General features: G+C 35.8%; 1 protein-coding gene across 4 annotated transcripts in view; it reads left to right on the top strand.

Annotated features, from left to right (window-relative positions):
• SMC2 (structural maintenance of chromosomes 2) overlaps positions 1 to 16,137 on the top strand; it is a 58,652-nt gene extending 42,515 nt beyond the window's left edge. For 3 of the 4 annotated variants that reach the window (XM_059411166.1, XM_059411164.1, XM_059411163.1), the window contains exons 20-25: positions 2,967 to 3,161; positions 5,406 to 5,606; positions 7,587 to 7,703; positions 10,777 to 10,937; positions 14,568 to 14,715; positions 15,745 to 16,137. In XM_059411166.1, the coding sequence (XP_059267149.1) occupies positions 2,967 to 3,161; positions 5,406 to 5,606; positions 7,587 to 7,703; positions 10,777 to 10,937; positions 14,568 to 14,715; positions 15,745 to 15,903 (981 nt within the window). In that variant the 3' untranslated portion in view covers positions 15,904 to 16,137. The remainder of the gene's footprint in view (positions 1 to 2,966; positions 3,162 to 5,405; positions 5,607 to 7,586; positions 7,704 to 10,776; positions 10,938 to 14,567; positions 14,716 to 15,744) is intronic. The other variant, XM_059411167.1, reaches the window with a different exon arrangement.
• The last annotated feature ends 209 nt before the right edge of the window (positions 16,138 to 16,346 follow it).

Genomic DNA, 16,346 nt, shown 5'->3' with positions numbered 1-16,346 from the left:
GCTCCTCTGCTGGATGTCAGGGCAGCCATGCGAGCTGCTGGCCCTGGCACTGACAAACTTCCCTTTGAGAAAAGCATGCCAGAACTGGGATGTAAAGCCTCTTTCTACAGTTTCCCTACAGTATCCTTTACTGGGGAGGCTTACTTCAGTTGATGCTGGTGGGGGAGAAATGTTCTGATAGCAGAAGCGGGGAAGTAAAGGATGGATTTAGGGCTGAGGGGATTTCACATGATTTTCTGTCACCCGTAAATTCATAGTGGGTAGGTCTTTATTAGAGATTGTCCGTCATGAATATTGGCTACTACTCTCTTGTCCCCCTTTCTTTGATTTTGACTTTGAATTGTTTTGTTTCATATTGAGGTATAATTGATAGGTATTAGTTTCAAGGATACAGCCCAATGATTTATTTGTATATATTGCAAAATGACCACCCCAGTCAGTCCAGTTGACATCCACCACCACACGGTTATGAGTTTTTTCCCTTCTGATGAGAACTTTTACGATCTACTTTCTCAGTAGCTTCTAAATGTACAGTACACTATCACTGACGATAGTCACCATGTTGCTGGATTTTTCAATTATGTTGCTGTTGATACTGTTGGTTAATGATATCCTTGATTTTCATGTTAACTGAATGTAGATAGTTTTCAAAAAGGGAGTTTCATTCAGTTGATCTTCACTGTGGGGTTTTTGCCTGCCTTGTGTCGTCTACTTCTATATTTTCTTGTATGTTTTTCCTTTGAAATGATTGTTTTAATTGCAGCAATATGGTGTTTTGGAAAGTAGGCCTTTCCTCTTCATTCTCTTCATGACTAAATTCAAATTGTTTTTTGTTTTTAACACCTTGACAAATCAATAGAATAACAGTTTTTATTCTTTTTTGAAATTAAGAGATCAAAATGCTTCTCAGCTTTGTGTTTTTGTGTTGCTTATTAAATTTTCTAGTTTCTCTTCAGTTTCTATTTTGCCTCAAATAAATTTTAGTTTTTAAAAGTATCTACTTTTTTTTCTGATTTGTCTTAATCTCATATTTTTCATTTTATCCCTCCATATTTTCTGCTGTCTTTCATGGACATCATGTTATAGGATTTTTTTAAAAAATTAGATACATGTTTCTAAAGATGTGAAAATAAATTAGCTACTCCATTCTCAATCCAAATAAAGTCAGTCAGAGCATGTACCTATTTCCATTTCTCTTTATGGAAAAGTATAAAATGGTGGTTCTGCATTCTAATGCAGAAGGCTCTGCATTCTAAATTGTTTCCTTTTGTTGATAAGAGTATCAAAGGACACCCCTAGGAGGCTATGTAAAGAAATTGCCTACTAACTAATTAGACAAAATGAAAATTTCATTTCTGTTCAACCTTAGTGACAGATTTCTTATAAAAAAAAGACTAAACTAGTCAAAACTGCAATGCAATTTTTTTAAAAAGATTTATTATTTGAGAGAGAGCAAGCATAAGCAGGGGTAGCTGCAGAGGAAAGGGAAAAGCAGGGCTCCCCACGGCTCCCCATTGAGTGGGAAGTCTAATGCAGGTCTTGATCCCAGAGTCCTGGGATCAAGACCTGAGCTGAAGGCAGACGCTTAACCTACTTAGCCACTCAGACACCCCTGCAATGCAATTTTTAACCTGTAGGCATGAGAGAATCTTCATAAACATGTTTTTTTAGATATGGTGTTAGTTAATAAACCCGTGTCTATTATTTTTCCCTTTGGTTAATATCACCAGAGTATTTTTCACTTTCTTTTCTTGTTCTTCAAAGCTTTCAAAAAGCTAAAATACCTTTAGGTTTTTATATAAATGCCATGATTTATTTTCCTTCCTCAAAAGACCTCTAATGACACAGATTAAACATTATAAGGAAATTAAAGCACTTTGAGCACATTCAGTAACCTAAGCATAATATTATTTTTGATGCTCAAAATGATCATTTCCTAATGAGCATGAATAAAAAGTCACTAATTTTTTTTTTTTTTTAAGATTTTACTTATTTGACAGAGATCACAAGTAGGCAGAGAGGCAGGCAGAGAAAGAGGGGAAAGCAGGCTCCCCGCTGAGCAGAGAACCTGATGTGGGGCTTGATCCCAGGACCCTGAGATCATGACCTGAGCCGAAGGCAGAGGCGCAACCCACTGAGCCACCCAGGCGCCCTTATTTGTGCGTTTCATCTTGAAGAACCATTCTTCCTTAGAGGCTTGTAGCAGGTTGTCCTACTTCGATTTTTACCTATATATGAGCTAAACTAGGTTTCTTTGGTTTAGACATTTCTGAGAGTTCTTTTAAGATCTAGAATGAAGCAAAGGAGTTTCTGGGGGAAGGGTTTGGTGACAGACTGAATTGCAGTTATAATTACCACTTTGGAGATAGAATAGCTTCAACCTTGGGAAGTAGGGGGATAATAAAAGTCAAAGCAAAAAAGTTTTTCTTTGTACCACAGACCTATTTGTTCAAAAAAGTTTCTCTTTTATTTTTCTCTTTTGACCCCTGTGCTAGAACCAAACATTATTACTTTAATTGTCACTGGTAGATATGGCTTATATCTATTGAAGGGAAAAGTAGAAAACCCCAGCCAACATTCTCCCCCTCCTGGTAAATGATGTATGAGGATCTGTCATATCTTCTTGTTAACTACCAAAAAAATGCCACTATTCTGAGACTTCAAAAGTTAGATTCCTATAGTCCCCCCCCTCCCCCCGCAAGTTGATCCCAACTAAGCTGTATCCAGTAGAAACTTTTTTGCTAACAGAATGAACACTGCATCACACCTTATTACTACTGGTGGAATAAGTTTTCTCCTGTATGTAAATTAGTCATTTTAACAGAGATATAATATGTAGAGGGTTAGGTGACCATCTGCCTGTAATCACAATCCCAATTACCCAAAAGTTTGTTAGATGATCTTTTAATAAACTAAAAATACGTCCATATTACTTTGCTGTATGTTGTCTTCAAATTATGTTTCAGGAGTCTGTAAATAAAGCTCAAGAAGAGGTGACCAAGCAAAAAGAAGTGATAACAGCCCAAGACAACGTAATTAAAGCTAAATATGCTGAAGTAGCAACACATAAGGAACAAAACAATGATTCTCAGCTTAAAATTAAGGAACTGGACCACAACATCAGCAAACATAAACGGGAAGCTGAAGATGCTGCTGCAAAGGCATGTTGTGTTGTTTATTTTTACCCATAATCAGATTTTTGCTTCTGAGTTGTTGAAATATTCTGGTAAACTGCTCAATGAAGAATTCAGTGTAAATGGCAGAACTGCTGTGTAACAGAATTTTGATGCTTACAGCTATTTAAACAGCTTCTCAGCAATGTTCATTTTCACCAAATGGCATAACTATTTTGTTTCTAAATTTCAGGTACTTATCCCTATCTGCAAGATGTTTTTACCAAATAGTGGTCTCCCATGGAACTGACTGTTTTTTAATCCCCAAATATTCATAGAACTATTACTATATTAGTAGTGATAATATATATTATTTACCTTATTTCAAAACGAATTAAAAACTCACCCAAATATATATACAGGCAACTTCTAAAATGAGGACTTAATTGGCTTCCGGATGTCCTTGTGAGGACCAGTACTGTCAGTTTTGCAGCCTCATCTGAAATCCGATGTTCTGCTAAGCAGCTATCTTTTTAAGGTTATCTCCGTTTTTTTGGTCACTCGTTAAAAGTTTCTTCCTTCTATGTAACACAGTGTCTTAAATACTTTAAAAAGAATACATGCTTTTGCAGAAACTCATTACTTGATTAAGAGGCTGCACCCATGAAATCTTAGTAACTCACCTTTCATGTTTTCTGATGAATGTTGAAAAGTTTGTCGCCTTTTAAATCTTCTTTAGCACCTTTAAAGTAGAAGAGATTTAACTTCAAAAAAGTCAGAACATACAGAACAGTCACCCCACCCTCTGAAAAGCCATGTATGCCTGTTCAGGTTCATGACTTTGTATATTTTTCAAATTTTTACTGAAAATTTTATATATATGACAGAAAGGGATACAGCAAGAGAGGGAACACAAGCAGGGGAGCAGGAGAGGGAGAAACAGGCTCCCTGCTGAGCAGGCAGCCCAATGTGGGGCTCGATCCCAGGACCCTCGGATCAAGACCTGAGCTGAAGGCAGACACTTAACGATTGTGCCATCCAGCCACCCCTCATGACTTAGTTTAAAAATCTGTATTTTTTCATAGTCACATCATTAATATCCTCATATTTTGTTATTACTGATTTCCATTAGCCTGGTAGCCTGGTATTAGTGAATTCACTGAAATATTACCAATGTTAATATTACTGTTAATAACTTTTTATAATTGAAAATGCCAGGAGTGGTGATTGTTGGGGGATTTTATTTATATAGTTAAGGAAGTGAAAAGGAGATTCACAAGTGGAACTGCTAAAAAGTTAAGGAGTTTTTGAAGTATGTAGTTTATCAAGTATTTATTGCATTCCAATTATTATCAGATAGTAGGCCAGGCACTAAAGATAAGGGTAAGCAACATGTACCCAGAATGCCTTCATAGAGCTTACGGATCAGCAGGGAAGGCAGACTGGAAATGATCATCTTTGGAGCCTGGAGGTGAGACTGTACCCATGGAATTAGTAAGGATAAATAAATTGACAAGGATTAGATTCTACCAACCAACCTTAAATAATTTTAGTAGAAGAAAGTTTTCCTTAAGCACTATAATTTAAAATTTTTAACTATTTATAGTACATAAAGTACATTTTTATGCCTTGTCAAAAAAGAGAGTTGCTAAGGGAATAGAGTCAATGTTTAGGGTGGTTTTTTATTTACTAATTCTCAGAATTTTCAGTCAGTTAGAATTAGGCTTTCACAAATTTACCAAATCTAAGACTTAAGTAATTCTATAAGAATTTTAACTTTTACAAGTTGTTTTTGAAGCAATTGATTGAGTTTAGTAAAATCTGAAGGAGTCTTATCTGGATTATATTTCATTCTAATGGAGAGGTATTTTACATACGCTTTTTGTAAATATGTGTGAGCTGCTGGCTCTTCTTCTGAGGCTTAAGTAATAGGAAGATCTTTTTTTTTGAGCCTATCCTCCAGGTAAAAAATTTCATACTTAGTATAGGTTTACTGTTAACAGTAAACCTCAGTTTTATAAATGAGTCATTAATTTAAAATTACTAAGTACTTAAGCTTTTTTTAAAGATTTATGTGAGAGCATGAGCACAGGGAGGGGTGATGGAGAGGGAGAGAATCCTCAAGTTGACTCCCTGCTGAGTTTGGAGCCCAAGACCCTGAAATCATGACCTGAGTCAAAACCAAGAGTCAGAGGCTCAATCAACTGAGCCAGCCAGGCACCCCCAAGAAACTGGTTTTTAAATATCTATTTGTAAACAATGATAGATGCTTCTATTAACCTCTGTGGCTAGGTCTCTAAAATGCTGAAAGACTATGACTGGATTAATACAGAGAAACACCTCTTTGGGCAACCTAATAGTGCCTATGATTTCAAAACCAACAACCCCAAAGAAGCTGGTCAGAGACTTCAGAAGTTGCAAGAAATGAAGGAGAAACTGGGGAGAAATGTCAACATGAGAGCTATGAATGTTCTGACAGAAGCTGAAGAGCGGGTAAGTCCTTTTCCTTTGACTGGCCATCTGAGTAGCTTTGATGGCTCTCTGACCCCAGCAGTAGTTACTGGAGGAAATCTTTTTCTTGATGCCCTTCATAGTAAATTAGTTTCTATTTTCCCCTTTTCAGTTCTTTTCTTATTTCATTGTTTTGCATCATCAATTACTTATATATTCTGTTGTACATAACTTTTCTGTTGGTTTTGCCATGAACATATTCTACCCTTTTCTTATTCTTGGTGTAAATAAAAACTATACTTTCTGTCCTGGTTAACTTCTCACTTTCTAACCTTTCTTTCACTTGCCTTGAAAGGGCTTTAGAAAATCAGCCTGCTATCTGCCTCCTTACCAGTCATTCCATAGCTATTGTCTTCCTTAAGACTCTAGGGTATAATAGAATCATTACATAAGTAATGACTAATAGTGTAATATGCGTAAGCACTCCTCTACTAATCTGTATGTCCAGCAGCATCTTCTCTTTTTAATGCTCACTTACTTGATAATGTTTTCCATCTCCCCACCCTGACAAAAAACTTCTCTAGTCTGCCATGTTAGAAGAGAAATCCACAGGGGAAAGCCGTCTGTATTCTTGGCAGCTCTATAGGAAAGCCCTCTGAGTAATTTTATATTATGCCCTATACCTTCTTTAATTTTGCAAAATTCTGTTAGAGTTTGTATCATAGAGTTATGAGAGGTCTCTAAAAGTGATAATGCTTATGAACTCAATTACTTTTAAGAAGTTTTGCTATAATGGGGTTTTTTTGGTAATCATTATTGACATTAGTATCTACAAAGAATCTATATTGTGTTAGATCACAACACGAGCATTATTAGCCTATTTGGTATCTATCTATAAAGTGTTTCAGCTGATTTTTATTTCTCCATTAAAGCTTTGCAATATATGTCATATTTGTGGGAGAAAATCTTTGGTCTGAATTTGAACTGCCTATCATCATGAAACTTGTTTGCTTTCATTAGATAAGGATAACTGGTCTAATATTTTTTAAAAGAATTCTCCAACTGCCACTTCCTTACCAGAGGGAAAGCTTTATTGTTAAGTAAGATGGCCTTTTTTTGTTGTATTTTGTGTCTGTCCAAATGAGAAACTACATGGAGTTATACAAGGAATAAGAGAAAATTGTAGAGAGGTTTTAGGAGCTTGGGCATAAAGCAGAGAGAAAGCAAGGGAGCGAGCAGGACTGACTGGAAGTTTCAAGGAAGAATTTGGAGCCTCCTTTTAGGCTTTGAGGAGAAATGAGTTAAGACTTGTAGAAAGTTCTGCTGCTACTCAAGGTGTAATTATCCCTCTGCAGCCTCCCTCAATTATTTTTTTTTTTTAATTTTTTTGTGAGTTACCACATTAACCAGGAAAAGACCATCTGAAGATGCGATGTTTGAGCTGAAATTTGAGGCACCAATTATGTCAGATACAGAGAAAGAGCATTCTGAGAAGAGAGAACAATGCAGGGGCTAGAAGGCTGTAATGAGCTTATTATGTTCAAGGAACTGAAAAAACGACCAGGATCAGGGCTGGATCAGGGCGAGGAGTGGGATTCCAAAAAGTCAGAGATAGGGCTGAATCATGTAGGACTCATATATCATGATGAGGAATTGAACTTACATATCACTGCTTAGACTGACCTTAAGAGGAAAGCATGCCCGGGCTACTTTTGAGTTTATACATATGACACACTTCCTTTTTTACCTTGGCTGCTAGAAAGATCCGGTGGAAGTATTAGAAGAATCAAAATAGCTTGTCCTATAAATTCTCAATAATAGCAACTAAATTTTACCTATAGGTGATGTATTTATTACTTTCTTCATGATTTGGTTTACGTTATGACTCTTAATACAGTTTATTTTTCTGGTAAACAGGAGTATATATTAATATATAAAAATGAAACCTCTTTTCCTGACTGAATTCTAGAATGTAAAGAAAATTTTATACTTTTCCTTTAAGTATGCTTTTTATCTTACTAGTATAATGACTTGATGAAGAAGAAGAGAATCGTAGAAAATGACAAATCCAAAATCCTTGCAACTATAGAAGACCTTGACCAGAAGAAAAACCAAGCCCTAAATATTGCTTGGCAAAAGGTATTTGAACAAAAAATATTATCATTTATTTTATATGAGGCAAGGATGAAGAATATTGTCAGGTTTATACATGGAGATATTTAAAAAATATTTAATTAATATTTAATTTAAAATGGCTGATTTATGTTTGAATGAGGTACACACTCATGCATTAGTTAGAACCTTCTAGACTTTTAAATCCATCTGTCCTTTTGGACTTGACTGGTACCAATTTGCAAAGGTAAGTTTATGTCCCTCCATCATACTCTTACTCTGACAGTCTACCTTTCTGGTTCCTAGGTTAAATTTCTAACTTTCTAGATTTCTTTATTTTTCATTCTTAACCTTGTTTCCATGTCTATGTTACTGTCAAAGGAGATACCATTTGTCTGAAACCTTAGATTCTGTCTAATATCTGCCATATCCCACTGCTTGAAGCTGGAAGCAGTTTCAGTTTTGCCCTGGGAAAGCTCTATTTGTTGGAAAGCACTTCCCAAGGACGGCCCCCTTTGGTTCTAACTTTCTTGGTTTCTCTTGCCCAGGCTGACAGAGGTCAAATACTCCTTCTCGAACATTTCTCTAACAAGACATATTCAATTACAAGTTATTAATTACCAAATACAAGTTATTAATTATTTCATTTCAGAATTTACATAATCATTTACATTTCAGAATTTGTAATTATGCATCCTATACATCTTTAGCAAAGCATTTTGTATGTTAATAATCCTATAACTGATAGTTAACCATCCATGTTTTACAGATGAAAAAAATTAAAGCTTAGGAAGTTGAAATAGCCTAAGATCATATAGCCCAAGGTGGAAAAACTGGAATTCTCTTTTCCTAAAATAGAATCAAAGTTAAAATTGCCTTTAGTTTCTAACTGCTGTCGCCCTTGTTGCCCTTAAAAAATTGGGCAGTAAGCAAGGAAGTTTAGAATTCTTTCACTGGACTGTCACTCAGCAAAATCCCAAGTACCTTTTTTATTTTGTATTATGACAACTTTGGCAGATTTCAAGATTCTAGACTATTATTTCTGCTTCCCTGGCTGCATGTATTTGTCTCCTTTAGGATAATTCCTTAGCCTCTTAGTGGACGTTTTCCTGTATCTATCGTAGCAAAAGACTCAGCCAAGAGACTGTAAACATAGTTACTGTGCATTTTGGTACTTTAACAATTCCGTGCCTCTAGGATTTAATTGCACATCTTGCTTTTTTGCTTTTTTAATTCTGTAATTATCAGAATTCTGAAAACTTCATTTTCAGTAATGGCAGCACAATTATCCTTTTCAGTCACCTTGTTTTTACTACTTTATAACTTATTTTCCGTGTTCCATCTCCCTTTGGTGGTTGCTTTTTTAAAATGCATGCAAAAAGTTGGTCCCATTATTCTTGTATAAATGTGGATTTAACACTGGATCTGAAAGGTTTTGTCTCTTGTTTTTTTCCCCATGGTTCCTGGATTTAGTACAAATACAAATTTATCCTTTAAATTGATGTTACCCCAATTTCCAAGGTTCTCTCAAAGCAGGAAAATTTATTGAGTGCTTATTATATGTCCAGTATTATTCTCCTATTTTCTCATTTAATCCTCACAATAACCTATTGAGGTAAGTAGTATTATTATCAGCATTTTATATTTCCTTCTGGCTTCTAGCACACTGGATTCAGAAAGCCAGAGAAAGCATTGGCTGTGTTTTATTTTTCTGTTTCCTTCTTAACCATATTGGATTTTCAGAATTTGATCACATTTCACCCTTATATCTGTCAATGAATGTAGTGCATTTTTTTGTCTTGTATAGGGCTGTATTCATTTCTGCCCATTAACTGATAGGTTTCTCTTACCCTTTGGAGGAATTTGCCCATGGGATCCATAGTCATGTTCAGGGTTTAGTACTAGTCCACTGTTTTAATCCTCTGTTTAGTGCTTTTCTATTGCCTGGCCAAAAAATTAAAGAAAAAGAACCAAAGGTATTCATAAGTACTTTGCTGTCTTTATCATCCCAAAAAAGACAGTGGTCCTCTCCATTGTGATGAACCTCACCTAACTTTAGAAATCTACCCCAGATAAAACTACAACCTATTAACTTGCTGTAGGATGTTACTCAGCATGTATGCAATTGCTCTTAAAACTATATTCCTTAATAAATCTGTATATTCTGATTTTATGTATCTAGATCTCTTCATTAGCACAAATATTCATGCACTTGAATTTGAAGATTTCTCTAGAGAATATGATGGTCAGATTTTCATGGGTTTGTGCCTGTGTATGCACACATTCAAATTTGCTGAATTCTAAGATTATTAGTTGTATATTCAAAGACAAATGACCAAATTCTTAAATCATTGATCAAATGTGTATGCACAAAAATTACCCAGTTACGATTAAATATTGACCCTAAATCTCTAGGTAATTTACTGTGGCTTGATGGAGATAAGTCAAACAGCTTCTTTAGCCTTTTTCTATTGGGGTCCAGTCCTGTTCCTGTCTTTTGACAACTTCTTTGGCTGGAAGAAGCCTACAGAACAGGACCATTTGACACCTTGACCAGATCTGGTGGTTTAATTTCATGCCTCTTTTTTTCCTAAACTTCGCCTTGATCTTAGACTTTTTAAGGTTAACTGAAACAAGTTTTATTTATAAGAAAACGTGTTAATGCCAAAAAGCATTTTTTATTTCTGCCTCTCCCAACTGCAGCTTGAGTCTCCTATCATATAGTTGTGTGTCTCTAAAGATTCCTATAATACAGCTTACAAAAATCAGAATTTCAGGGTACAGTTAGAAGTATAGCCTTTAGTTCCCATTGGAAGTTAGAGCAGAGTTTAGTAAGTTTTTTCTGTAAAGGGGCAGGTAATAAATATTTCTGGCTTTGTGAGCCATATAGTCTCTGCTGTAATTACTAGACTACTATTTTAGTGCTAACAGCCATAGACAATATATAAATGAATGGGCAGGGCCAGATTTGTCATAACCTGTCAAAACCTGAGTTAGTAACAGATATAGATTGAAGATCCACTTACCAACATTTGATTAAAATATTATAGAAGGCTTTCCAAGAATAATCTTTTTTTTGGTTGTTGTTTTTTAAATCCAGGTGAACAAGGACTTTGGATCTATTTTTTCTACTCTTTTGCCTGGTGCTAATGCTATGCTTGCACCACCAGAGGGGCAAACTGTATTGGATGGTCTGGAGTTCAAGGTTGCTTTAGGAAATACTTGGAAAGAAAATCTAACGGAACTTAGTGGTGGTCAGAGGTGAGTAATCCCTTTGCAGTATTACAATTTCTCATTCCTCTTACTTTATCATAATCCATCCGCTCAGAGTTAAGCTAAACAAAATTGAAAAATGGTTGATAATCTTTACATGTAGGATTTAAGAACTTAATTTGTAAGAATGCAGGTTTTTTGTTTGTTTGCTTATTTGTTTTTAAGACCTTTTGATAAATATAGTAGGCAACGGGGCACCTGGATGTCTCCGTTGGTTGAGCGTCGGCTCAGTCACGATCTCGGGGTCATGGGATTGAGCCTCGAGTTGGGCTCCATGCTCAGTGGGAAGTCTGCTTAAGATTCTCTCCCTCTTCCCCTGCTTGTGTGCATGTGCATGCTCTCTCTGAAATAGATAAGCCTTTAAGATAGTAGGCAACTAAGGAGAAATAAGGATAAGTGATTAGAAAACTAGATAAAATATATGAAAAACAGTTGTTTTTAGATTTTGGGAAATGACACCTGAGTGCAGTGAAACAAAGTGCTGAGCTTAGTGTTCATCCCAGCTTTCTCTGTAGGAGAAGTTTCTGGTTTGCAAGTGCACACAAAGCCTCACTAAAGTGGTCTCACTAAATTAACGAAACAGAATTTTGGGAGGCCCCAACTTAGCATTCAGTCTGAACTGTCCCTGAGGTGAAAGGAACACTGCACACAGCAGAGTGCATCACATACCTTGAAGAAAGCAAGCTGATCCTCATGTCCTTGAGACTAACATAACACAGTATCTGGCATCTGATAAAAAGTACTGGACAGAAATCAAGAAAATGTGGCTCATAGCCTAAAGAAAAAGTATTCAATGGAAAGAGACCTGGAAATGACAGGTGATAAAAATAGAAGACAAGGAAGTTACAGAATTATGTTACTTATTTCCAAGAATTACAGGGAAAAAAGAACCTATTAGAATTTCTGGAGATAAAAAATATGCCCCAAAGTCCAAGTTCACCAGATTAGACAGTGTAAAAGAAACCTAAATGACTTTGAAGACACAGAAAATAAAAACTATTAAAGCTAAAGTGAGAAACAGAAAACTCTAAAAATAGAGCTTCACTGACCATCAAGCCAACTAACATACATGTATTTGGAGCTCCAAAAACAGAGGAAGAGGCAAAACAGAAAAATACTTGAAATAGTTAGCCCAGATTTTCCCAATTTGATGAGCTATATAAACCCACAGTCTTCATTTCTGTGAATCCTTAATAGGATAAACACATCCCCTGCCCCCTCCCCTCCTCCACACACATACAATAATATAGCAGAGTATGTTATATGAAATTGTGGTTTTTATATGCCAGTGATTCGAAAAATCTTAAAACAGCCAGAGACAAAGAGACATATTACATGGCAAGGAATAAAGATAAAAATAACTTCAGGCTTATTGTCAAAAATTATGCAAGCCAGAAATCCGGAACAACATCTAGAAAGTGCTAAAAGAGAAACATGTCAACCAAGAATTCTGTCTGATCAAAATATTCTTCAAATTGAAGTCAATATATTTTTTTCAGAAAAACAAAAGCTGGAGGAGTTTGATCCCAGCAGAACTGTGCAAGGTAAAGTTTTCAGGTGAAAGGAAAAGAATACCAGAAGAAAACTTGGATCTACAGAAAGGAATGAATAGTGTTGAAAATAGCATGTTCTAGGCTTCAGGGAAGTTTTTCCAAGCCTTGCACAGTGAGTCAGACAATGAGCATACTAAAGAGAAACTTAGGTCATGTGGCCTAACTCATCACCTGCTGCAGAGAGCCAAATAATTAAAACCTCCTGAAAGAGAAATTGTGGGTATTCACATAATTAAAGATGGTTAGTTACTTTGTATTTTTTCCCTTGAGGATGTGCAATTCTAGTCCTTAAATTGTTCTCATGTGCCCTATAATACCATCATGTAACTCTTAATGTATGTAGAAAATACTAAGACCTGTTCATTTTTCTTGTGAAAACCTTTGTCATTTTTATGATTAGAATAATGGTCCCTTGATTTGTTTCATTATGATTAAGATTCCTAAATATTTTAACAGCATAAAACACCTTCTGGTGACTATTAAAATTGAATTCCGTAGTTCAGATCCCAGTATCTAACTTTTTTTTTCTTTGCTGATGTCCTAGAAAATGTTTAGAGGAACACCTAAAATGTATGCTTATTTTATTGGGTCCTAAAAACTATTTCCATAATTAAGATGATGTGAAATTATTTCTACATATATACCATTATTTTAGATGTATATCCAGCACAGTAGTTTAACTCTTGGTGAGTTGTTTTGTTTTGTTTTGTTTTTCCTGAAAGATAAGTTGAAAGGAAACTCAGGGTCTTAAGCATTTGGCACAGAGAAAGCCAAGGAAAAATAATTTTTAGGTTGGTTGAATGACCTCAGCTCCCCTCTATGGTGGTAGATGTCAGTCTCACTATTTTTTTATTGCACTGCCGTTTATTTCATTGCCTTTGCTAGAAATTTTGGTTTCACCTTAAACATCGAGAAAACCTTTTTTTTTTTTTTTTAAAGAAAAAAATATATAAGAATTATGATTCTTCGTGCCAGATTAGAACAAAACCAGGGACAGTTACAGGGGATGGTTAGCTAGAAGAGAGCTGAAGAGGACCTATAGAATCTGGCTAACTACAAATTTTAAGTAAGTTGTATTATTAGGGTTTTCCGGAGAAACAGAACCAGTAGGGTGTGTATGTGTATGAAGAGATTCTTTTAAAATGAGGAATTGGCTCATCTTACTGTGGAGGCTAAAAAGTCCCACAATTTATTGTCTGCACGCTGGAAACCCAGGAGGGCCAGTGGTGTAATTCAGTCTGGGTGTGAAGGCCTGAGAACCAGGAGCACTGAGGCTGAATATCCGTGTCCCAGCTCAAGTAATGAGGCAGGAAAGAACAAATTCTTTCCTCTGCCTTTCTTACTATTGAGTCCTTTGGTAGGAAGTATGGTGTCTACCCACATGGGAGAGGGTAAACTGCTTTACTGTGTATTCCAGTTCAGATACAGATTTCACCCAGAAATACCCTCACAGACAAACCGAGAAATGAAGTTTAATCAAATATTTGAGTACTTCGTGATCCAGCTAAGCTGACATACAAAATTAAGCATCACATAGTAATTGTTTGAACTTCTGACTCTGGGAAGTAACGGGCCATAATCTATACAACTTACTCTTATATGGTGCCAATAAAAAATGGATATTGGTGTGTGCATGTGTGTATATGTATACTCCTAACTGCTTGCATAGTGAAAGTTTGAAAGAGGCACCTAAACCTGTTGCAGTTTGAGCAAGACAATAGCTGTTGTCTTAACCAGTTAGTATATAGCCCTCACTCCCCTGCTACCTAGGCATCTAATAGCAATTGGGGAAGGAAAGAAAATACTTACCATCTTTCCTTAAGGAGAAGTGCCATTTGTCCCGATTCTTTGATTGGAAAGAATATAAACCTGTTCAAAATAAAACTCTTTGAAGAAAGGAAAAGCTAAAATAAAAGAACCAGTTTAAAAAACGTAAGTGTTGACATTTGAAACTTCAGTTAAGCCTGCACTATTCCATAAGAGGATAGCAGATTTGCTTCAGTGTTTTGGTAAAGAGTGGTAGAGTCACGTTTTGATAACTTCTCTTTTGGTCTTTTTTGTGCAGGTCGTTAGTAGCTTTGTCATTAATATTGTCCATGCTCCTCTTCAAACCTGCTCCAATTTATATCCTGGATGAGGTGGATGCAGCCTTGGATCTTTCTCACACCCAGAATATTGGACAGATGCTGCGTACTCACTTCACACATTCTCAGGTAAGAACCAGAAAAAATGTCTCTGTCAACAGTTTTAGTATTTGTTCTTCTAAAACTATTCTTTAGTAATGGCCAACACTAAGATATTGAAGGTTGGGAAATATTAAAGTATTGTGTATCTCTTTAAATATATACTGAATATTTACATATACTTCCATTCAAGTGGATATTGAAGGAAAAAAAGGTTTGGTTTCCTACTAAAGAGGGAGCCAGGCATTACCATTGTTGACTGTACCATGAGGGAGAATCTAAGTTTTTCATAATTTGGAATTAAGTGATGGGTAATATTATTTTCTCTAGCTAACTGTCCTAGGATACACAATCAAAGCAAGACTGTTTTAGGAAATCAGAAAATCATGTGGTACTTGATGGGAGTACTCCTTATTTTTCCCGATGAAAGAGAAAAGCCCCTTTAGGAATAGTTTGTTTTTATGGAACTGTTGCTGCGGGCACTGGGGCTGCCACATATGGTTATACAGATAGTGCAGCATACAACTCGGGGGGCTTCACTTATCATAGTTACCACAGACTAGAGTATTATGGTGGTCTCTTTAGCAGGTAACAGTACATGGTACCTTTTCTTAATTTTGTAAATATTCCATTTGAGCTAGTGGTAGTGCTTGTAGGAACTTGTAGCCTTCTTTGATATTCTTAAAATATCACAGAGAAAGATATTTCACCAGGGCATTTAGAGTTAGCAACAAAACAGTGATGGCCAGCTGCAGAGGATAGCAACCAGCAGTCACCAGTAGGAAGTAGTAAACCTGGGTATTGAAGCACTCAAAGTCAAATTAAGAGACTCTTAAAACTCAAATATAGAAAGCTAGAATTCATCTAGGTGCCCAGTATTAGAACTAGTTTTCACTTGCAGTTGAGGATGATGCATTTGCTTCGAGCTAAGCTTTGAAAGAAATAACAAAATCAGAATATATCCAGAAAGTTCTTAACCCCAGAATAAAAATAGGAGTGCATTTCTTCACATTACAAAAAGTATCTTTCATGCTTTTTTTTCCCCCTTTTTCCCTTAAGTTCATTGTGGTGTCACTAAAGGAGGGTATGTTCAACAATGCAAATGTCCTTTTCAAAACCAAGTTTGTGGATGGTGTTTCTACAGTAACCAGATTTACTCAATGTCAAAATGGAAAGATTCCAAAGGAAACCACATCCAAGGCAAAAGGACCCAAATGATCACATCTGGAAGTTAAAAGAACAAATTTACTCCTTCACCTTGACCTGTAGTTTAAATATAAAGAACTTGGGCTTTACTTATTTATGTAAAAATGTAATGTCGTTACTTAACCTATATTTTCTCTTCCTTTATGTAATCACTTATAAATACGTAGATTCCTCTCAATTAGTTTAACTGTCGTCCAATTACTGGTGATTGTGATTTTATGCATGTCCTCAAATGCTTTTTTATTACAGAATTATATATATATATATATATATATATAGGGGAGCCTGAGATAACCTGGTTGGTGATAAATTCTGTTTGCAAAATCAAAAATACAAAGCAACAGATGAAATTAGAGGATAAATATAGCTGATAGTCAGCTTTTAATTAGTTAATTCCTACGGTAATATTAGTGTGTTTTCTGTTGTTAAGAAAGTCATTTAGGGGAGGAAGACTT

Source organism: Mustela nigripes, chromosome 9, assembly GCF_022355385.1.
Source record: "Mustela nigripes isolate SB6536 chromosome 9, MUSNIG.SB6536, whole genome shotgun sequence".
Classification (NCBI taxonomy): domain Eukaryota; kingdom Metazoa; phylum Chordata; class Mammalia; order Carnivora; family Mustelidae; genus Mustela; species Mustela nigripes.
The sequence above is the reverse complement of the archived record's forward strand: the minus strand, read 5'-3'. Positions and strand labels throughout refer to the sequence as shown.